This window comes from Chiloscyllium punctatum, chromosome 10, assembly GCF_047496795.1.
Source record: "Chiloscyllium punctatum isolate Juve2018m chromosome 10, sChiPun1.3, whole genome shotgun sequence".
Classification (NCBI taxonomy): domain Eukaryota; kingdom Metazoa; phylum Chordata; class Chondrichthyes; order Orectolobiformes; family Hemiscylliidae; genus Chiloscyllium; species Chiloscyllium punctatum.
The window spans coordinates 74,637,865-74,662,786 of record NC_092748.1 but is presented as its reverse complement, the minus strand read 5'-3'; the positions used below and the strand labels follow the sequence as shown (position 1 = coordinate 74,662,786).

Sequence of the window (24,922 nt, the reverse complement as noted above, 5' to 3'; positions counted from 1 at the left end):
TCATCATGCCCCCCACCCCACCCACTCCAGTGGTTCAGTCTGTTCTTTCCAGTTTGGCAGTTAGGCTCAAGTCTATTCTTGGATTTGATGGCCAAAGAAGGTGCAGTCATAAAATAACACAAATCATTGTGTATACTGGAAATATGAAACAAAAATTGCTGGAAAGACTCAACAAGTCTGGCAACATCCATGGGCAATAAGTAGAGTTAACACTTAGTGTCCAGTCACCCTTCTTCAAACCTGGGAGCAAAACTTCAGTTCTGAAGAAGGGTCACTGGACTTGAAGCATTAGATCAGCTTTCACTTCTCAGATTCTGCCAGAGCTGCTCAAGTTCAAAAATAACATGGTCAAACAGATTGAGTGTGAATCTGCAAATTGTTCTAATGTTCATCACTGGCAGGCAGTAAGAGGTGTAGTGTGAGATTACTAACTATATGCTTATAGATAGATTGCATAATCATCTCAATATGAGTAGTGATTGAAGCCTGTGATTCAACTTTGGCTTTGCAGAGAGGCTCCCATGGATCATAAGGAAAAAAATTGGCCCAAACACTCCTGTACCTGTAGGCTAATGGAAAGGCCAAAAGAAGAGACCACAGTGTCAAATTCTTATTGAAGGAGTATGATGACATCACTTTAACCAAATTCAGTTACTGATGTACATCACTGCAGGGCTGTCCAACTTCATCAGGGTTCTTCATGGGCAGGAAATTAGACACACAGTTCATGGCTATTCCATACACTCTTCCAGCATGTCTCAAGGCAATAGAGATAGAAAGAGTGCAGGGAAAAAAAGAGGTCGACTACAATGCTAATTAAACAATGAATTAGTATCATTAGACTGGCAACCTCAAACCAGCAGGGTGCCGCAGGGACCTGTGTTGACGCTGCAATTGTTTGCAATATATATTAATGAGTCAGAGGAAGAAAGTGAATGTACTGTAGCCAAATTTACAAATGACACAAAAATCAATGGAAAGGCAAGTTGTGAGAGGAAACAATTTACAGAGAGTTATTGATAGATTAAACAAATGGGCATAAAGTTGGCTTATGGAGTATGATGTGTAAAAATGCAAAGTTGTTCATTTTGGAAGGGAATACAAAAGAACAGTATTATTAAAATGGAGAAAAACTGCAGAAAGTTGTAACACAAAAGGAGTTGGGGACACTTGTGCATGAAACACAGAAAAATAGCAGACTTGTGCAGGAGGAATCAGGAAGGCTCATAGACTGCTGACCCTTATTTGAAGGGATTTGGAAAAATGAGTAGGGAAGATTTACTGCAACTCTGCAAGATACTGGTGAGACCAAATCTAGAGTACTGAGAGCAGTTTTGCTTGTCTTGTTTAAAGACAGTTCAGAGAATGCTCACAATGATGATCACTGGTCTTACGAGCAAAGATTAGACAACTGGGATTCTACTCATTGGAATTTAGAATAATGAGTAGTGATCTCCTTGAAACATACAGGATTCTTAAGCAGCATGACAGGATACATGCTAATAGAATCTTTTCCCTCACGGTAGAGTCGAGAACCACAGGAGATAATCTCAGGTTAAAGCGTGCCAATTATAAGACTGAGATGAGAAGGAATTTGAGGACCTTTGTAAATTTTTGAAATTCTGTATGACAAACAGCAATGGGAGCAGAGTCCTAAAGTGTATTTAAACATAAAAAAGGTTTTTGTCATTTAAATAAATGATTTGGATGTGAAAAAGGGATGCATGTTTGGTAAGTTTAAGGAGGTCACCTCAGAGTACAACAGGCTGTTCATCAGATGGGCTGATGAGCCAAGGAGTGGCAGATGGAGTTTAATTCAGATAAATGTGAAGTGCTGCATTTTGCTAAGGCAAATCAGGGCAGGATGTATATACTTAATGGGGAGTGTTTCCCAACAAAGAGACCTTGGGGTGCATGTTCATACTGCCTTGAAAGTAGAGTCACAGGTAGACAGGGTTGTGAACAAAGCGTTTGGTACATTGGCCTTTATTGGTCAGTGCATTGAGTATAGAACTTGGGATATCATGTTGTCGCTGTACAGGACATTGGTTAGGCCACTTCTTGAATACTGTGTTAAATTCTGGTTTCCCTGCTATAGGAATGTTTGTGTTAATCTTGAAAGCATGCAGAAAGGATTTACAAGGATATTGCTAGGGTTGGAGGCCTTGAGCTACAGAGAGAGGATGAATAGAGTCATAGAGATGTATAGCATGGAAATAGACCCTTTGGTCTAACACATCCATGCCTACCAAATCTAACCTAATCTAATCTAGTTCCATTTGCTAGCACCTGGCCCATATCCCTCCAAACCCTTCCTATTCATATACCTATTCAGATGCCTTTTAAATGCTGCAATTGTACCAGCCTCCACCACTTCCTTTGGCAACTCATTCCATACACGCGCCACCCTCTGTGTGAAAACGTTGTCCCTTAGGTCCCTTTTAAATATTTTCCTTCTCACCCTAAATCCATGCCCTCTAGTTCTGGACTCCCCCACCCCAGGGAAAAGATTTTGTCTATTTATTCTGACCATCCCCCTCATGATTTTATAAACCTCTAAGGTCACTCCTCAGCCTCCAACACTCCAGGAAAAACAGCCCCAGCCTGTTCAGCCTCTCTCGATAGCTCAAATCCTCCAACCTTGGCAACATCCTTGTAAATCTTTTCTGAACCCTTTTCAAGTTTCACAACATCCTTCCAATAGGAAGGAGACCAGAATTGCAGGCAATATTCCAAAAGTGGCCTAACCAATGTCCTGTACAGCCATAACATGACCTCCCAAGGACTGTGGCTGTTTTCCCTGGAGCATCAGAGGATGAGATTTATAAATCTTATAGAGATTTATAAAATCGTGAGGGGCATGGATAGGGTGAATACCCAAAATCTTTTTCTCAGGGCAGGCGAGTCCAAAACCAGATGGCATAGCTTTAAGATGAGAAGAGAAAGATTTAAATGTAACCTGAGGGGCAACGTTTTTGCACAAAGGATGGTGCACATATGGAATGAGTTGCCAAAGAAGGTGGAGGCTGGTACAATTACAGCATTTAAAAGGCATCTGGATGGGTATGTGAATAGGAATGGTTTAGTAGAATATGGGCAAAATACTGGCAAATGGGTCTAGAATAACTTAGGATATCTGGTTAGCATGGATGCATTGGACCAAAAAGTCTGTTTCTGTGCAGCACATCTGTATGACTCTATGTATATTCTATTTGCAACTGACTCCTGAATCTTTTATTTTCAAGTCTGCAAATTGTTATCTACATATTTTCCAATTTTTTTTCTTAATAATTTCTTGTTGTTTAAGATAATTTCTACTCTAAGTAGGTTATTAATTAGTACTGCAGTGAGAGATTACTATGATTAATAAACCATGGCCTAGATTTTCCACTGATCAGGATGACCTTATTCCAAAGTAGCTGACCCCAATGAGTCCATTGACAAATTCTGAAATTAAAACAAGATCTAATAACTGGAACATGGTTTCATACGCAACTAATGCTAAAGCTACAATCTGTCGAGAGCTAATTATCCAACTGACCCGAATTAGACTGATAAAAAATTTCTACTGGCAGAAAATAAAAAATTGAAGAGTATTTTATGGTTCTTGCAGATGTCCTTATGGATATACAGGAAGCTACTGTCAGACTGGAAGATCCCAAGCACCACCTCATTCAACAGGTACTTATAAGAAGTTCAAAAACTAATTAAAATGTTAAGTGGCACTATGTAACTCCTCATTCTTGGCCACTGAAGTTTATGATTACTTTATACTTCGAGCAATGCAATTTATGACTCATGTGAGCTTCAGTTGGCCACAAAAGGGACGTATCTGAATGAGTTTAGAATATTTTTGCTCTTATCTTTAATTTTTGTGAAATGCAAAATATTTAAAATTTCACACCAGTGAATTAAGTAAGTATCCACCTCAACTAACTGTACAATAATGATTACTATAAAGAGAATCACTGGGATTTTTCAGAATTATTTGTCAATGTATTTAATGCAAAGTACAGATTCCAGAGCTACTCAGAGTTCATAGTTTGTGTAAAAGCCTTCCCTTGAAGTAACATCAATTCTGATAAATTAACTCTTAGGAACAACTAAGTTTCCTACAAGTGTTTTCACCATTTAAACTTTTAGATCTCCCAACATTCAATATGCAATGATGTGGACAGTTATGAAATTAAGTAATAAATGCTTATTTATCTATGAACATAGATGAAAAAAAATCTATGAACAACTCAAGTGGGCATTATGTAGAAATAAAATAAATCATAAATGTTATTAACATACAAAGTAAGTTGCTTTCTTAAATTAGTAGGTAGTTGATTTTACAGCTGTACTTAGGCTTTTCTAAATATAATGGCACAGTCTAATTTTTAAGAGGTTATCTCATGATTGTATTTGATAATCATTTAATATGAAGGTTCCTGGAATTTTGATATGATTTTTTTGTATTGCAGCAACTGCAGTCTTACTGACCATTATTATCATCATAATACTGGGAGCACTAGCTGGTGGTGCATTTCTGAATTACAGACGGACAGGCTCAATCTTGCCATCTTTTCCTAAGCTTTCAAGGTGAAAACTCTTTTTATAGTTCTGTGTATTTATTGAAGCCAGGATTTACTCAAGTCATGACATACAAGCAGTGTATGGTACCACTGTGTAGCAAACTGTTGGTTTAACTGGATATATAACATTTCTTTTATGAGTCTTTAAAAGTGTTCTTCTACTGTTAAGATTACAAATATACTTGTTAAAAATACATGCGCATTTTATTCCACCCTTTTACACAGAAAGACTAGGCTTCAATCTGTAAACAAAGATACTTTCACACATTTCTTAAAAGTAGTGGGCTGAATCATAGGAGTACTAGTGCAGTGTTAATGTTACTAGATTAGTAATTCAAAAGCTCATATTAATGCAGTGTAGTCATGAACTTAAATGCCATCATGGCAGCTGGAGAACTCAATCACATCTAAACCTTGAGTTAAAAGGCTACTTTGAGTAATAATGTCATAAAATCGGTCAGTGCATTAAGTATAAGAATTGGGACATCATTTTGCAGCTGTACAAGACATTGGTGAGGCCAGTTTCAGAATACTGCATTAAATTCTGGCCTCCCTACCGTAGGAAGGATGTTGTTAAACTTGAAAGGGTTCAGACAAGGATCTTTCCAGGATTGGAGGGTTTGAGCTATGAGAAGAGGCTGAATAGGCTGTGGCTTTTTTCCTTGGAGCATTAGAGGCTAAGAGGTGATCTTATAAAATCATGAGAGGCATGGACATGGTGAATAACGAAGATCTTATTCCCAGGGTTGGGGAGTGGTGCTAAAGGGTATAAGTTTAAGGTGAGAGGGAAAAGGTTTAAAAGCAACCTGAGGGTCACCTTTTTCACACACAGGGTGATGTGTGTATAGAACAAGCTGCCAGAGGAGGTGGTGGAGGTGGGTACAAACACAACATTTAAAAGGCATCTGAATGGGTACATCAATAGGAAGTGGTTAGAGGGACATAGACCAAATACTGGCAAATGGACTAAATCAGACTATCTGGTTGGCTTGGACATGTTGGACCAAAGAGTCTGTTTCTGTGCTATATAGCTCTATGATTCCATAAAAGCCATCAGGTTCACTAATACCTTTCAGGGCAGCAAATCTATCATCATTCATCGGTTTGGCTTATTTATGATTCCAGATCTACAGCAATGCATTTGACTCTTAAACTACCTTCTGAAGAACAGAAGAATACTGTTGTTGCTCAAAACATGAAACAAACACAGAGAATCCTGAAGAAGCTCAGGCGATCTAGCAACATCTGAGGGGAGAGGCGTGTTAGCACCATTAATTCCTGAGCAGATCGAATATGTCTGACAGACTAAGCTTTCAGTCGATGATAATAGAACCAATGTGTGTGTATCTAACCATGACGTTAAAAATCACACAACACCAGGTTATAGTCCAACAGGTCTAATTGGAAGCGCACTAGCTTTAGGAGCAATGCTCCTTCATCAGGTGATAGTGGAGGGCTCAATCCTAACACACAGAATTTATAGCAAAAAATTACAGTGTGATGTAACTGAAATTATACATTGAAAAATTGATTGTCTGTTAAGCCTTTCATTGTTAGAATACAGTGATAGTTTCACTTCTTTCATATGTAAATCACAAAACCTTTTTTTAAAAAAAGTTGCATTCTTGGGTTAGCTGTTAACAATGGTGATAGCTAGACAATATATTGAAGGTGTTAGCTCCCTGTGTTCTCTGTCTATGCCAGGATGTTTAGATTGATTCTAATCTAAAAAGTGAGATAACGGAGTTTTACATAAATTCATGCAGTTTTTGAGCTCAGAGTTCTACATGAATGTATGCAGTTTTTGAGCAAAGTGCAATGTAACTCTGCAAGTACAAATTCACCCCACAAAATATATGTGTGCATGTGGGTCTTTGTCTGTCTCTGTGTGTCTGTCTGTCTGGGGTGGGGGTTGTGAGTGTGAGAAAGTGTGTGTGTGTGTGTGTGGTGAGTGCAGAGTGTCTTAAGTCTGTGAGGGGGTGCATGTGTGAGTGTGGGAGTGTGTGTGTCTATAAGGGTGTGTGTGGGTGTCTGTGTGTATATAGTGCAATGGTGATCATCTGTAATGTGACATGAACCCAAGGTCCCAGTTGAGGCCCTCCCTATGGGTATCGAACTTAGCTATCAGCCTCTTCTTGGCCACTTTTCTCTGCTGCCTGTCCCGAAGCCCACGTTGGAGGATGGTCACCCAAAGGTCCGAGACTGAATGTCCTGAACCACTGAAGTGTTCCCCAACTGGGAGAGAACCCTCCTGTCTGTTGATTATTGTGCGGTGCCCATTCATCCGTTGTCATAGCCTTTGCTCGGTTTCCCCAATGTACCATGCCTCCGGGCATCCTTGCCTGCAACGTATAAGATAGACAATGTTGGCTGAGTCACATGAGTACCTGCCATGTACAAGGTGGGAGGTGTTCCCATGCGTAATGGTGGTATCTATGTCCACACTCTGACACGTCTTGCAGTGCCTACTGTGACAGAGTTGTATGGAGTTGTCCTGAGAGCTGGGCAGCTTGCTACGAACAACGATCTGTTTGAGGTTTGGCGGTTGTTTAAAGGCAAGTAGTGGAGGTGTGGGGAAGATCTTGGTGAGGTGCTCATCCTCATTGATAATGTGTTGCAGGTCACGAAGAACATGGTGTAATTTTTCAGCTCCGTGATCTCACTTTTTAGATTAGAATCGATCTAAACATCATGGCATAGACAGAGAACACAGGGGGCCAACACCTTCAACATATTGTCTAACTATCGCCATTGTTAACAGCTAACCCGAGAATGCAACTTTTAAAAAAAGGTTTTGTGATTTGCACATGAAAGAAGTGAAACTATCATTGTATTCTAACAGATGAAAGGCTTAACAGACAATGAATTTTTTAATATATAATTCCAGTTACATCACACTGTAAATTTTTGCTATAAATTCTGTGCATTAGGATTGAGCCCTCCACTATCACCTGATGAAGGAGTGTCGCTCCGAAAGCTAGTGTGCTTCCAATTAAACTTATTGGACTATAACCTGGTGTTGTGTGATTTTTAACTTTGTACACCCCAGTCCAACACTGGCATCTCCAAATCTAACCATGCCAGTATTGATAGAAGTGACTGATGCAGAGTCCACTCAACCATTATCATCAAGCCAGGGAATCAACCTTGGTTTAGTGGGAAGTGCAGGAGAGCATGCCAGGAGCAGCACCAGGCATACCTGAAAATGAGGTATCAACCAGTTGAAGCTACCAAACAATATATGCATGCCAAATGGCATAAGCAGCAAGTGATAGACAAAGCCATGAGATCCTGCAACCAAGGAATCAGATCTAAACTCTGCAGTCCTGCTACATTGAGTAAATGGTGGTAGACAATTAAACAACTCACTTCAGAAGGAGGCTCCACAAATATTCCCATTGTCAGTGATGGAAGAGACAAACACATTTACGCAAAATATAAGGCTGAAGTATTTGCAGCAGTCCTCACCCAGAAGTGTCAGGGAGATGATCCATCACAGCCTCCTCCAGTGATCCCAAGCATCACAAATACCAATCTTCAGCCATTTTAATTCACTCCATGTGATGTGAGGATATGGTCGGAGGCACTGGATGCTGCAAAGGCTATGAGCACTGACAACATTCTGGTAAGAGTATTGAAATTTGTGCTCCAGAACTTGCCTCTCTCCTAGCTAAGCTCTTTCAGTACAGTTACAACACTGGCATTGACCTGACAATGTGGAAAGTTTACCAAGTATGTTCGATACACAAAAAACGGGATAAATTAACCCAGCTGATTATCACCCCATCAATCTCAGTCATCAGTAAAGTGATAGAAGGTATCATCAACAATGTTATCAAACAGCCCCTGCTCAGCAAACAAATTACTCAGTGATGCACCATTAGGTTCTGTCAGGGCCGTTAGCTCCTGATCTCATTACAACCCTGGTTCAAACATGAATAAAAGAGCTGAATTCCTGAGGTCAGGGTGACAGCCCTTGACATCAAGGTCACATTCAATCAAGTGTGGCATCAAGGAGTCCTTGCAAAACTGGAATCAATGGATATTGGCGCCAAACTCTCTGTTGGTTGAAGTCATACCTGGCATATAGGAAGATTGTTGTGGTTGTTGGAGTTCAGTCATCTCAGCTCCAGGCCATTTCTACAGGAGTTCCTTGGGTAATGTTCTAGGCCATCTGTCCTCAGTTGCTTCATAAATAACCTTACCTCTATCATGTTGTAGGCGTGATGTTTGCCAGTGGTTGCACAATGTTGAGCACTATTCCTGACTTCTCAGATACTGAAGCAGTCCATGTTCACATGCAACAAGACCATCTCCAGTAAGAACCAACCTGACAATCACTCCTTGACATTTAATGGTGCTACGATCTCTGAATCTCCCATTCCCAAGCAGCCTTGGGGTCACCATTGATTAGAAGCTCAACTGGACTAACTACATAACCACTGTCACTGGGCTAAAATCAAGGAATTTCCTTTCTAAGGGCATCATGGCTCAACCTAAAGCACATGGACTGCAGCAGTTCAAGAAGACAGCTCACCACCACCTTCTCAAGGGCAACTAGGGATGGGAAATAAATGCTGTTCAGCCATGTCCCACGAGTAATTAAATTTTAAAAAGTCCTATTTGTCCACCCTGTACCCTGTGACTGTCAGGAAGAAACTATTATTGTACAGTACATGACACATATATACTTATGTTTTATTTGCTCAAATATTAAAGGAGCAATACAAACCTAACATTACCTATGGAATAGATTCAGTTCCTTACCACAACACTGTAAGATAATAAGTTTATTTCTCTCTTCAGTTTAAGTCGTCTTATGACATCAAAAGATAATGGAGTGACATTTAGATCTGGACTGGATACTGGAATAGACAGTGGAGCCTCTGCTATAGACATAGATTCTGCAATTGATGGAGCAATGCAGTTGGTAAGATATAATCAAGTTTCTTATTAAATCTCATTATTGTAAAAGTTTATGCAGTGACAACTGCTTCACATATGTGCTTCGTACTTCTATTAAATCTGAATCAACTCTGTTTCTGCAACAGAATGAAAACTTTGTCATGGAAGCAGGAAAGCTACCAGTCACGTTTGAAAATCCCATGTTTGGAACAAAGGGAAATGTTTCCAGTGATGCTCCTGCAATCCAGCAACCAGCGGTAACTGCAGAAGTGGGTATTGAAATATATAGATGCACCACACTGTAATCAAATATATTTATAGTAATTTGTTTATTTAATTAAGTTCATTTTGGATGGTGATAATGGTCCCGTAACTTTAATATATGTTACTTACTTCAGAACTGCTAAGTTCTTCTAACTTATATATATCCAAGAAAATGTATTTTATTAACATTTCTTACAATACTTTATTTGTAGTAGATGTTGTTGATTTAAACTATATAATACATATACAATATATTTTAAGAAAGTAAAATAGAACATAGAATGGGAGGGTGTTGGTTCCATCATTCAGATAGATCATGGCTGTCCTGGATATCTCTGTAGAATTTGACACACACACACTAGTCATATATCCTCTGAAATATGTACCTGACAAAAATCTTCTTAGATTAATTGACATGTTAAAAACTAACCTTAACAACCTTTTAAAGGAAAGTGTTGAGATTTCCTCTCCCATTCTGTGTGAAGTTTCTTCTGACATCACTCCAAATGAACTGTCACATAATTATATATGTTGTGAAATCAACAAGTAAGACAAATATTTTATTTTCTTCAATCCTGATTCTTGGTTTCCTTCCCAGAAGAAAATTTCTATTAATCAGACCAACTCCTTCATTAATTCTAAATCTGTCAAATAGATCACCCTTCAGTCTTGAAGGGATTCAAAGTTCATTAGGGTTAGGGTTGTTGAATCTACCTTTTATTCAGTAAGTAGTGCTTTAAGACTCGTCACCCTCTTGTGAGTTTGCAGTGCATCTCTCCTATATCCTTAGTACTCTGGAACTGAAAGTAATATTCCAGATACAGTCCAAACAAAGCTTATTAGAATATAGGATAATTTCCATTTTTTACTTTGTATTTTACTCTACTGAGTAGTTAATATAGTGCTCATTAGATTGGATTAGTCCCGATTGGTTAGTTATCAACTTTTGGTTCAAGCTATTAAATAGAGACTGCCCTGTGAAATTAAATTAAATTGAATTGAATTGAATTTATTGTCACGTGTACCGAGGCACCAGTGAAAAGCTTTGTCTTGCGGCAGATCAGAGCTAAATAGCATAGCTAAGTAAATAATAGGTAAACCGTGGCAAAAACCACAACACAGGTACAGGCGAATGTTAAGTGTTTGTGAGTCCAGTCAGTATTCTAACAACAGTAGGGTAGAAACTGTTTTGAAACCGGCTGGTGCGTGTGTTCAGGCTTCTGTACCTTCTCCCCGATGGTAGAGGTTGTAGAAAAACATTGCCAGGGTGGGATGGATCTTTGAGAATGCTGGCAGCCTTTCCTTGACAGCAGGCCTTGTAGATGGATTCTATAGATGGGAGGTTGGCCTTTGTGATTGTCCGGGCCGAGTTCACCACTCTCTGTAACCATCTCTGATAACTGGGTTCATAATTTTCTAATCTGAAGGTAATGCATTTGACTTTTTCCATCTAGGATGCAGTGGCAGTTGGTGGTGGAACAAATGGAAGCAGTTTTGAGAATCCCACCTATACATCTATGCCTTCCTTTGTGGAAAAACCTATTTCAGCTGGATCACAAGCTCAGGTAAATGGATCGGTGAATTTGTGTAAATGGTTTTATTTTCTCTGATAACTTTTAACATTATAATTTTGTGTGTATATTGTACATGTATAATAGTATATATAAATACATGCATACATATTCATTTGTATATGTTTATACCTGTAGTTTGGAGCCATGGTCAAAGAGGTCTGGAGCACAGAAATAGACCCTTCAACCCATTGTGTATGCACCAGTCAAAGATAACCACTTACGTATTCTAATCTCACTTTCCAGCACTTAGCCAATAGTTTTGTATGCCTTGGCATCCCAAGTGTACATCTTTTAAATGTTATGCTGGTTTCTGCCTCTACCACATTTTGAGGCAGTGAGTTCTAGATTCCCACCACACTTTGTGTGAAAAAAGAAATTTTTTACATCTCCACTGAAACTTCTGACCTGTAACTTAAATCTATGACCCCTGGTTATTGATCCTTCCACCAAAGGGAAAAGATCTTTCCTGTGTACTTGGGAATGCCCCTCATAATATTATAAATCTTAATCGTGACCCCCCCCCAGTCTTCTCTTGTCCAAGGTAACCAACTCGGTCTATACAGTTTCTCTGAATAGCTAAAATTCTCCAGCCCAGGCAACATCCTGGTAAATGTCCTTTGCACCTTCTCCAGTGCAGTTACGTTTCTCCTGTAATGTGGGTTCTTGAACTACACATAATAATCTCACTGTAGTTGGACTAACTTTTTGATATAATCCCAGCATAACCATAACTCCAGTCCTCTGCTAATATAGTCAAATATAGCAAATGCCTTCTTAACCATTGATCTACCTGTCCTACTGTCCCATGGTGGACATGCAGACCAAGATTACTCTGTTCCTGGTGCTTCCTAGGGTTCTATAGTTGATCATTTATTTCCTTGTCTTTTTGCCCTGACCTTATCCGATGGAGTTCCATTTGAAACTGATCAGCCCATCTGACCAGCCTGTCTTTATTCTCCTGTATTCAAAGACCCTAAGATGTAGGAGCTGAATTAGGTGACTATGACACATTGAATGGCAGAACTGATTCAATCAGGGCTGATATGTTTCTCAATTCCATTGTGCTACCTTCTACTTATAACCTTTCATCACCTTTCTAATTAAGAACCTTTCAATCTCTGCCTTAAATGCACTCGATGCCATGGCCTCCACAGTCATCTGTGACAATGAGTTCCACAGATTCACCTGGCTGTCTGGCTGAAGAAATTCTTCCTCATCTCAGTTATAAAGAGTTATCCCTTCACTCTGAGGTTATACACTCAGGTCTTAGTTTCTCTTAATGGAAACATTTTCTCTACGTCCAGTTTATTTGGCCTTTCAGTAACCTGTAAGTTTCAATGGGATCCTCCTTTAAACTTCTGAAAGCCATTGAGTACAGATCTAGAGTCCTCAACTCCTCCTTATATGACAAGTCCTTCATCTCCAGGATCATAGAATCCCTACAGTGTGGATACAGGCCATTCAGCCCAATACGTCCACGTTGATGCTTTGAAGAGCAACCCACCCAGACCGAGTCCCCTATCCTGTCATTCCTACATTTACCCCTGACTAACACACTTAACCTACACATTTCTGAACACTATGGAGCAATTTAGCATGACCAATCCATCTAACCTGTACATCCTCAGATCGTGGGAGGAAACCCATGCAGACACGCGAAGAATGTGCAAACATCACACAGACAGTTGCCTGAGGTTGGAATCGAACCCAGATCATTGGCACTGTGAGGCAGCAATGTTAACCACTGAGCCACCAGCTTTCTTGTAAACGTCCTCTGGACCCTCTCCGAGTACAGCACATTTTTCAATAGATATGATGCACAAATGTAATATCTCAAATGTTGTCTGACCAGAGCCATGTACAGGATCAGGAGTAAATTCCTGCTCTTGTATTCTACCTTTCAAAATAAATGCAAACATTGCATTTGTCTTCCTAATTACCAATTGAACCTGCATGTTGATGTTAATACAGACCCCAGTGGAACTCCATGAGTCATCAGCAGTCATCCTGGATGAGACCCCTTTTATTCCCACTCTCTGCCTTCTGCTAGTCAGCCCATCCTCTACCCATGTTAGTACATTGTCCCAAACATCATGAGACTTTATCTTATTGAGCAGCCTCCTGTGCAGTACCTTGTCAAAGGCCTTTTGGAAATCCAAATAGATCATATCCACTGGCTCTCCTTTGCCAAACTTGTTTGTTACCTCCTCAAAGAATTCTAACAGATTTATTAAGTATGACCTCTACTCGATGTAGCCATTTTGACTCAATCCTATTTTACCATGCACTTCCAAGTACTCTGCAATCTTATCTTAATAACAGACTCTAATGTATTAACTACCATTGGGGTCAGGCTAATTGGCCTACCATTTCCTGTATTCTGCCTCCTTCCCTCCTTAAACAGGATGTTGCATTTGCTATTTCTCATTAATCTGGAATTCTCTCTGACTGCTATGATTCCTGAAAGATCACCACCAATGCCTCAATCTCTCCTCCAGAATCCTGGGATGTAGTCCAGCCAATCTGGGTGATTTATCCTCCTTCTGAATTTTCAGGTTCCCCAACATCTTCTCCTTAGTGATGGCCACTACACTCACCTCTGCCTCCTGATTCTCTTGAAGTTGTGCTCTGCTATTGGTATCTTCCACCATAAATACTGATGCAATGTTCAGTTCCTTTGCCATTTCTTTGTTTCCCATTACCAAACGGCAGCCACATTTTCTAGTGTTCCAATCTTCAATCTTAACTCTGTCATACCTTTTATATATTTGAAAAGAACTCATGCTATGTTCTTTAATATTACTAGCTAAATTACTTACATATTCATCTTCTCGCCCCTTATTGCTATTTTGTTGGCTGTCTTCTGCTGGTTTTTAAGGCTGTCCTCCTCACTATTTACCACTCCATCAATTTTTGTATCATCCATGAACTTACTAATCAATCTCTTACATTCAAGTCCAAGTGGTTTGTGTACCACAAACAGCAAGGCCCCAATCACTGATCCCTGCTGAACCTCACTGGACACAGGCTTCTAGTCAAAAAGAAAAATGCCCCTCAACTGTTACCCCCCTGCCTACTATCACAGCTAATTCTGGATCCAATTAGCCAAATTTCTTTGAATCTCATGTCAATCTTCCACGTGAGCCCTTTTCAATAGTCTTGCTGAAGTCCAAGTGACTTATGTCAAATGCATTGCACTCAACTACACTCATAGAGTCATAGAGATGTACAGCATGGAAAAAGACCCTTCAGTTCAGCCTGACCATGCTGACCAGATATCCCAACCCAATCTAGTCCCACCTGCCAGCACCCAGCCCATGTCCCTCCAAACCCTTCCTATTCATATCCAAATGCCTCTTAAATGTTGCAATTATACCAGCCTCCACCACATCCTCTGGCAGCTCAGTCCATACACGTACCACCCTCTGCATGAAAAAGTTGCCCCTTAGGTCTCTTTTATATCTTTCCTCTCTCATCCTAAACCTATGCCCCCTAGTTCTGGACTCCCCAACCCCAGGGAAAAGACTTTGATTATTTGCCCTATCCATGCCCTTCATAATTTTGTAAACATCAATAAGGTCACCCCTCAGCCTCCGGCACTCCAGGGAAAACAGCCCCAGCCTATTCAGCCTCTCCCTAAAGCACAAATCCTCCAACTCTGGCAACATCCTTGTAAATCTTTTCTGAACCCTTTAAAGTTTCACAATATTTTTCCGATAGGAAGGAGACCAGGATTGCTACAATATTCCAAAAGTGGCCTAAACAATGTCCTGTACAACCACAACATGACCTCCCAACCCCTGTACTCAATACTCTGACCAATAAAGGAAAGCATACCAAACGCGCTTTCACTATCCTATCTACCTGCGACTCCTCTTTCAAGGAGCTATGAACCTGCACTCCAAGGTTGCTTTGTTCAGCAACACTCCCTCGGACCTTACCATTAAGTGTAGAAGTCCTGCTAAGATTTGCTTTCCCAAAATGCAGCACTTCGCATTTATCTGAATTAAACTCGATCTGCCACTTCTTCAGCCCATTGGCCCATCTGGTCCAGATTCTGTTGTAATCTGAGGTGACCCTCTTCGCTGTCCACTACACCTCCAATTTTGGTGTCATCTGCAAACTTACTAACTGTACCTCTTATGCTCGCATCCAAATCATTTATGTAAATGACAAAAAGTAGAGTCCCAACACCGATCCTTGTGGCACTCCACTGGTCACAGGCCTCCAGTCTGAAAAACAACCCTCCACCACCACCCTCTGACTTCTAACACTCCTAGTCACTTCGTCAAAATATTCAATCAAATTCAGACTTGATCACCTATTAACAAAACCATGTTGTCTGTTTTTAAACACTCCCTGCCTTTCCAAGTGCAGACTAATTCTATCCTTCAGAATTGTTTCTGATAGTTTCCCCACCACTGAGGTTAGACTGACTGGCTCATAGTTTCCTGATTTATCCCTTGGTCCCTTCTTAAATAATGGTACCACATTTGCTGTCCTGCCATCTACTGGCATCTCTGTTGTCGCCAGAGTGGAATTTAAAATTATTAGCAATGCCTCTGACATATCCCTCCTTGTCTCACTCAATAGCCTGAAATACATTTCATCCAGCCTGCTCAACCTCTGAGAACCTTCTCTCTATCTGCACTCATTTCTATAAGTATATCGTAGCCCTTCTCCCTGATTTCTATATCCACATTGTCTCTCTCACCAGTGAACACTGTCACATCTACAACCCTACTTACATCCTTTGGCTCCTGCACAAATTAACATTATGGTCATTAATAGGCTTTATTCTTTCCAGTGCCACACTTTTCGACTCTGACTCTCCAGCAAATGCAGTCCTTACTTGCTCCCAGCATCACATATGAGACAACCTCAGCCACATTAGGAAGATATGAGATAAAATAGATTGTCTCACATGACGCTAGGAGGAAGTGAGGACTGCAGATGCTGGGGAGTCAGAGTCGAAAAGTGTGGCACTGGAAAAGCACAGCAGGTCAGGCAGCATCTGAGCAGCAGGAGGGTTGACGTTTCAGGCATAAGCCTTTTATGAGGCCTGAACGAAGGGCTTATATCTGAAACGTCAACTCTGCTGATCCTCCAATGCTGCCTGACCTGCTGTGCTTTTCCAGCGCCAGACTCTTCACCTCTCACATATGATGCTGGCAGAAAAAGAGAAACTAAGCTTGTTAGCTGTAGCAGAGATGTACAGCTTCCATAGCTTCAAAGTCCCAGCAACTGCTGAAAGCTAAACTAAAACCTGATTCTGTGGGAACCTGACTCCATGCATTGATGCCATTTCTATTTTTCTAACTTTTAAAAAAACACAAAGCCTCACAAGTTGTTTACTTTATTGGCTTAGAATAGATCGCTCATTACCTCAGGCTCAACCTTTCCTTTCTTAAAAAAAAAACCAGGACAAATATACTTAAAACTAAAGTATCGTTACATTTGCCTTTACCGATAATGTGGGTGGCACACTTCCAGTCCCTAATAAACGTGCACTACCAACCATATTGGATGATTCACTGCCTGATAAATGGGTACATCCTACTGAATTTGTTACCCAATAGCATTTTTGAATACAGCTCCGGATGTATGCATGTTCACATGTTAGCATTCATGTTATTTTCTTCTTTCAGGAATCAAAGTGGAACTTTTTTAAACGAAAACCTAAACAGGGGACAAATTTTGAAAATCCTGTGTATACAGAGGTAACTCTTCATTCACCTCCTTAACAACGAATGTAATTTTGCCTCATAATTAAGTGCAAATTATAAAATGTTGACTGCTCGCCTCAATATTCCATGTGGTTTCAAAATTTAAAAACAAACATGTTTGAGTATTAATACAATGATTGGAAAAAATTAAAAATCACACAACACCAGGTTATAGTCGAACAGGTTTATTTGGCAGCACCAGCTTTCAAGGTGTCTCGAAAGCTAGTGTTTCCAAATAAACCTGTTCGACTATAACCTGGTTTTGTGTGATTTTTAACTTTGCCCTCACTAGTCCAACACCTGCACCTCCAAATAATGATTGGAAAGTAATTTCTGATCATGATTAATCATGAACAAAGCAGTTTTGAAAATAAGCATTTGTACAATTGAGCCAGAGTTTTTTAAAAATAAAGTGATTGATTAGGAAATAGCTACATTTTGTTGTATTTTAGCACTCTAGGAAATTTCTGGTGGAACATTTGGAATATGATTCCTTACTACCACTGCATACAGTTCACCAGAATGACCAAAATAAACATCAGATGATCCAGGACTAATCATAATTCAGAGGAGAATTTTATTTTTCAGATTACAAGGCAAAGTTTCTTTACTTGCCTGGAATAACAAACATTACCTTTTTATTTCGGTCTTTTGCCCGAAACGTCGATTTCGAAGCTACTTGGATGCTGCCTGAACTGCTGTGTTCTTCCAGCACCACTATTCCATTACTGAAAATTGGAACTACCCTGGACTTTTATAATTGAGCAAAATAAGCACTGCAAGGCATATGAGTTGTTTCTTGAATAGCTACAGCACCTAATTGTGTACAGTTCTAATCCCCATATTTTGGGAAGGATGTGGAAGCAGAGGAAAAGGTGCAGAGGAGATTTACCACGCTGTTGCCTGGTCTGGAGGGAAGGTCTTATGAGGAAAGGCTGAGAGACTTGAACCTATTCTCATTGGCAAGAAGAAGGCTAAGAGGGGATTTGATAGAGACATACAAGATGATCAGAAGATTGGATAGGGTAGACAGTGAAAGTCTTTTTCCTAGGATGATGACATCAGCGTGTATGAGGGGGCATAACTACAAATTGAAGGGTGATAGATTTAAGACAGATGTTAGAGGCAGATTCTTTACACAGAGAGTGGTAAGGGTGTGGAATGCACTACCTGCTAATGTAGTCAACTCAGCCACATTAGGAAGATTTAAACAATCCTTAGATAAGCACATGGATGATTTTGGGATAGTGTAGGGGGACGAGCTGAGAATAGTTCACAGATCGGCACAATGAGGGCCGAAGGGCCTGTTCTGTGCTGTATTGTTCTATGTTCTAAAGCAAGGTTTCTACATTAGTGCCAGGAGATACTGGCTGAGGTTTCATTTTAACATTAAAACTGATGTTGTTTTCTCTAGGATAGAAAAACACATGTCGTAGCACACCTGCTGACTGCCAAAGATCTGGTTGAAACCAACTGTACTGTACCTCACTTAAGAAGTGATAATAACATATTTATTCCATTCTAGCACTCTGTATGGAGCAACCATCCTGACCACTGTCTATCAGCAGACATGCTTTATTAAGGGAAACACAGGAATCACTAACAAGTTGCTTTCAATCACCTTCCCTTCAACAGATGAGGTTTTGATCGACCACAGAAAGACTGTCTTTCCGCCGCCTCCACCTCCGAGCTTACTTTCACAATCAGGATTCCTGCCCACCTTCCGAGGACCCCTTCGCCCACCTCCAACACACTGCATCCACCTGGACACCCTGCGCTGGCCTATTACCTGCCCTCGACCTCTTCATTTCCAACTGCAGCCGGGACATTAACCACCTCAATCTGGCTACCCCACTCCAACCTCTCACCCTCAACGCACAGCCCTCCAATCCCTCTGCTCCAATCCCAACCTCACCATCAAGCCAGTGGATAAAAGGGGCGCAGTGATAGTCTGGCGCACTGACCTCTACACCGCTGAAGCCAAACGCCAACTCGAGGACAACTCTTCCTACTGCCCCCTCAACCATGACCCCACCCGCCATCACCAAGCCATCATCTCCCAGACCATACAGAACTTCATCACCTCAGGAGATCTCCCACCCACAGCTTCCAACCTCAGTCTGGGAACCCCACACTGCCCGGTTCTACCTCCTTCCCAAGATCCACAAGCCTGACCACCGTGGCCAACCCATTGTCACAGCATGCTCCTGCCCCACTGAACTCATCTCTACCTACCTCACTGTGACTTATCCCCCCTAGTCCAGGAACTCCCCACATACGTTCGAGACACCACCCACGCCCTCCAACAAGACTCCGGTTTCCCCGGCCCCCACCGCCTCATCTTCATCATGGATATCCAATCCCTCTACACCTCCATCCGCCATGACCAGGGCCTCCAAGCCCTCTGGTTTTTTCCTCTCCAGACATCCCCAACAGTATCCTTCCACCGACACACTCATTCGTTTGGCCGAACTGGTCCTCACCCTTAACAATTTCTCCTTCGAATCCTCCCACTTCCTCCAGACCAAAGGGGTAGCCATGGGCACATGTATGGGCCCCAGCAATGCCTGCCTCTTTGTTGGCTACGTAGAACAGTCAAGCTTCCATAATTACACCGGCACCACTCCCCACCTCTTCCTCCACTACATTGATGACTGCATCAGCCCCTCCCGCGAGGAGGTTGAGCAATTCATCAACTTCACCAACACATTCCACCCTGACCTTAAATTTACCTGGACCATCTCTGACACCCTCCTCCCCTTCCTGGACCTCTCCATCTCCATTAATGACGACCAAATTGACACTGACATTTTTTACAAACCCACCGACTCCCACAGCTACCTGGATTACACCTCTCCCCACCCTACCTCTTGCAAAAATGCCATCCCGTATTCCCAATTCCTCTGCCTCCGCCATATCTGCTCCCAGGAGGACCAGTTCCACCACAGAACACACCAGATGGCCTCCTTCTTTAGAGACCACAATTTCCCTTCCCACGTGGTTAAAGATGCCCTCCAATGCATCTCGTCCACATCCCGCATCTCCGCCCTCAGACCCCACCCCTCCAACTGTAACAAGGACAGAACGCCCCTGGTGCTCACCTTCCACCTTACCAGCCTTTGCATAAACCAAACCATCCGCCGACATTTCTGCCACCTCCAAACAGACCCCACCACCAGGAATATATTTCCCTCCCCACCCCTTTCCACCTTCCGCAAAGACCGTTCCCTCCGTGACTACCTGGTCAGGTCCACACCCCCTTACAACCCACCCTCCCCTACAACCCACCCTCCCCTACAACCCACCCTCCCATCCTGGCACCTTCCCCTGCCACCGCAGGAACTGTAAAACCTGCGCCCACACCTCCTCCCTCACCTCTATCCAAGGCCCTAAAGGAGCCTTCCACATCCATCAAAGTTTTACTTGCACATCCACTAATATCATTTATTGTATCTGTTGCTCCCGATGCGGTCTCCTCTACATGGGGAGACTAGGCGCCTCCTAGCAGAGCACTTTAGGGAATATCTTCGGGACACCCGCACCAATCAACCACACCGCCCCGTGGCCCAATATTTCAACTCCCCCTCCCACTCTGCCGAGGACATGGAGGTCCTGGGCCTCCTTCATCGCCACTCCCTCACCACCAGACGCCTGGAGGAAGAACGCCTCATCTTCCGCCTCGGAACACTTCAACCCCAGGGCATCAATGTGGACTTCAACAGTTTCCTCATTTCCCCTTCCCCCACCTCGCCCTAGTTCCAAACTTCCAGCTCAGCACTGTCCCCATGACTTGTCCTACCTATCTCCTTTTCCACCTATCCACTCCATCCTCTCCTCCCTGACCTATCACCTTCATCCCCTCCCCCACTCACCCATTGTACTCTATGCTATTTTCTCCCCACCCCCACTCTCCTCTAGCTTATCTCTCCATGCTTCAGGATTTCTGTCTTTATTCCTGATGAAGGACTTTTGCCCGAAACGTCGATTTCACTGCTCCTTGGATGCTGCCTGAACTACTGTGCTCTTTCAGCACCACTAATCCAGAATCTGGTTTCCAGTATCTGCAGTCATTGTTTTTACCTTTGCTAAACATGTCCAGGAGAAGTCAATGCCCCTTTGGAGCCAATACCTATTGCTGGGGTCTCAGTACAATTCCCTTATGCACTTGTGAGGAGACATAAACTGTGCTGTACTTCTCCAAATCATGTATACTCTACAAACTCAATCACAGCAACTCAGCAGATGAAGAGGCAATTGCTTGGCTCGAGGAATTTATTTTCTTTCTCTCCCACACTACCGCCTAACTGCTTATTTTTTCCCCAGCACCCATGGTGTGTGTGTGCAGGTGAGACACAGTGAAAGACACAAAGTGCACGAATCTTTATTCAATTTCCACCACAGGAAGATAGGAAAACACCCGAGTGGCCAGTGACAAGCACTGCCCTTCACAAAAGGGCAATGCTGTGTGATCAAACAGTGAAGGGGAGGGCAGGGATTAAATCAAAATAGAGTTGGAGGGGGAAATAATGCACTCCACTCCCTGCGGCGCTCACCTCTCCCTGAATAACTCCAGGGTGTTGGTGGACACCGCGTGCTCCTTTTCCAAGGACACCCGGGCTCTAACGTAACCGCGGAAGAGGGGCAGGCAGTCGGCCCTAATGACCCCCTCCACGGCCCACTGCCTGGACCTGTTGATGGCCAGTTTGGCCAGGCCCAGGAGCAGACCCACGAGGAGGTATTCAAACCTGCCCTTCGAGGAATTTATGGTTGCTAAATATATAAGTAAGCACAGAAAGTGCTTATCATTCAATCACAGACCAGGCATCAATATCACATGATTCAATAATATCCTATTAGACATGTCAGACGAGTGCTGCTTTTTCTAGTCAGCAGGAAAGCAACGGCAAAGTTGTATCATTTGAAGACTTTGGATGCTGTTGAGACCAAAATTTGAACTCCGTTTTTCTTGTTAGCAGCACGAAACTGATGCTCCAACACTTCAATTGTAATGATTCTCCTTCTGCATCAGAAACATATCACGACGCAAGGCTTGGTTTCATTTCCTGTACTAAGTAAAATCGTAATCTCATAACTGCCACTCTAAAGGACAGTCTACTGAAATAGATTTTGTCTAACTGAATGTCTTTATTTTCTACTTCCTAGTGCCAGAAACAGCAACGGACAAATAACCCACTTGGAGAAACTGCTGCCACTTCACATACTTTTGGATTACTTCCAAGTAAGTCGCATTCAAAAAAAGATGAACCTTTGACATATAGTCCTACGGAGAATACTTTCAAAGATACAGCTACTCTTGTCAAAGAGGATTCAAATGCATAATTCAAAACTGAGCTAGAGAAAGAGACAGACTTTCCTCTGATACATTATATTTTTATATACAGCCAGCATATTTGGACATATCATAAATATTTGGTAAAAAAAACCTTTTAAAGCTAATTAGAATGAGCCAATAGCTGTCAAAAGAGGTGATCTGTCTGTTCCTTTATCTTCAGTACTATTTTTTTGTTGGTGTTTTTATCTGAAAAAAACTTTCAATCAAGAGGTACTTTGCACTGGACTTGTGTTAAAGTTTGAGATATGTAATGTTATAAATACGTTGTACATTTGTAAATTTTGAAGAGATTATGTCAATTATTTTGCCAAGGGAAAGGCTGATTTGTATTGAAGGTTGAAATCTGAGGAAACATAAAGTTTGAGGTGAAACTACTGATCTTAATATAAACAAAAGTAATTCTAAATGTGAAAACTACTGATCTTGCCACATAATATGAAGGAATTCTTCACATTTTGATGGAACTAAATGATAGAAAATATATATAAAACATGTACACTGGAGCTTTAGCATTTCAGTTATTTGTACACTGTGAAATAAATGGTCACTTAAGCTATGATGAACTAGTTGTTAATCGCAGATGACTGACTTTAAAAAAAACGTTTAGATATGCTCCAATCCAGGTAAGCAAAGATCTTCACAAAAAAGCTCATTTGATTATTCAAAATTAAATATTCATAAAAATATTGTTTCATAATTGTTTTGTTCTGTTAATTCTGTAAAATGTTTCTTCTGAAATCTAAATAGTTTAATTTTGTTCATTTTTAATTAGTTGTAAGTCAGCAGGTTGTTGCTGAAGTCATGGTCATGGGTGTAGGACAGGACAGCATAAGGGAAAGCACTGTTAAACACCAGGGTGGCATGTGCAAAAAATGGTAGCTACACAACTTATGATAAAAACCTAAATAATAAATAATGAGGATAGACTGCTCGACTAGATTCAAATACTTGTAGCAAATGCTTCCGAACATTTTATGTAAAGAAATATAGGAGCAGTCAGAAAATTTGGATCAATAACATTTTTCTTTTAACTTGACTTCCAGCTTAACGGTTCATTTATCTTGGTGCAACAGGGATAGTCATATTCACTGGTTTGAATGGAATTCTAGTTCTTGTAAATCAAAGCTTTGAAATTAAAGAGGAAGAACAGAGTTTGTTTCTAACTCTAAAACTCTTCGCTTAAAAAAATGTGGAGGAAAACATCTACTAAAACAATGCTTTTCTGACCACAGACATTTTCAAAGGGACCAAATGAAATCAGTTTATTCTGGTCCAATTACAAATGTGAGCAAAACATCCACTTGATTTAAAAAAAAGCTTTGTGCATCTCATACCCTTAGACTTTTTTTTTGCTATCTTTAAATATTGGAGCAAATATATTCAAAATAAAACTGTTGATACAAATAGTGTGAGATTGTCAGATATTCCTTTAATTACAATCATTGGATACAATGATTGGATACATAGCATTGGATACAAGTGACTGTTAATACAGATTACATTTTAAGTATATACCTCACGATCAATTCTAAAATGATTAGGCCCAGATAATTTGAGGGTGCATACATGAGGATCAATGGTCGGCACAACATCGTGGGCTGAAGGACCTGTCCTGTGCTGTACTGTTCTATATATTCTCTTATTCGTCAAGATTCAAGGAATGATTGGGTGACCGTTCATCTTGGCTTACTTCACACTGAAGTACAATTCCAACAGACATTGTCCAAGAAATGGCCTAAACTAGCTGCCTAAATTTACTAGTTATAGGCCTGCACATCTCCATATTGATTGTACTTAATATGATTATAGTTTTATATATTTTACTTTAAGATTTGAATATTTTAGAATCTTTTGTATGCTAATTTTGATGGATGTATTTTAATTAGCATGAAATTTATATTGTACTTTGATCAAGAAAAAAATCTGTTACTGGAAGAAAAAATCTGCTCAAAATGTCTAATAAATTGTTATTTTATCATACTTCAGTATCTGTTAGTTCTTCTTATAGAAGGAAATTGTGGGGTGTGGGGAATACTTTAAAAAGCACTTTTTGGGGAGAAATTCAATGTTATTTTGCTTGCTGAGATAATAATCTAAATAGCTTATATACATACCATACCACCTGAAGTTCTAAACTGCATGATCACCTTATCCGTCAACACTTAACGTTCTCTTTCAAAGTACCACACAAAAGAAAATTTAACAATATTTTTTGGTAAGATTTGCACAAGAATATTATATTGTAACAATTTCTTTGGGTTGAATCTTAGTTTTTTTGACCAAGTGCAAGTTGGAGGAATTCTTGCTGCAAGGCCAAGCGTGATTTCATACCAAATCTTACCAAACATACCACATCAATAGTCACTCCTGCCCCTATGGCTTTTGTCACATCATCTAGGTACCAACCCTTTCTTACCACCTGCTGTTCCTAGAAGAACTCACCATTGTCCAGATATCCCAGAAATTACTGACTTCATTGGTAGAGGGCCATCTTTAAAAGCCAATTATGCACCCGGTGAAATA

At 40.9% G+C, this 24,922-nt stretch overlaps 1 protein-coding gene across 3 annotated transcripts in view; it reads left to right on the top strand.

Annotated features, from left to right (window-relative positions):
- The window catches only part of lrp2a (low density lipoprotein receptor-related protein 2a), a 346,919-nt gene extending 322,540 nt beyond the window's left edge, over positions 1–24,379 (top strand). For all 3 annotated transcript variants that reach the window (XM_072579538.1, XM_072579537.1, XM_072579536.1), the window contains 7 exons: positions 3,614–3,681; positions 4,467–4,584; positions 9,384–9,507; positions 9,629–9,751; positions 11,201–11,311; positions 16,969–17,040; positions 22,210–24,379. In XM_072579538.1, the coding sequence (XP_072435639.1) occupies positions 3,614–3,681; positions 4,467–4,584; positions 9,384–9,507; positions 9,629–9,751; positions 11,201–11,311; positions 16,969–17,040; positions 22,210–22,386 (793 nt within the window). In that variant the 3' untranslated portion in view covers positions 22,387–24,379. The remainder of the gene's footprint in view (positions 1–3,613; positions 3,682–4,466; positions 4,585–9,383; positions 9,508–9,628; positions 9,752–11,200; positions 11,312–16,968; positions 17,041–22,209) is intronic.
- Positions 24,380–24,922: the final 543 nt, after the last annotated feature.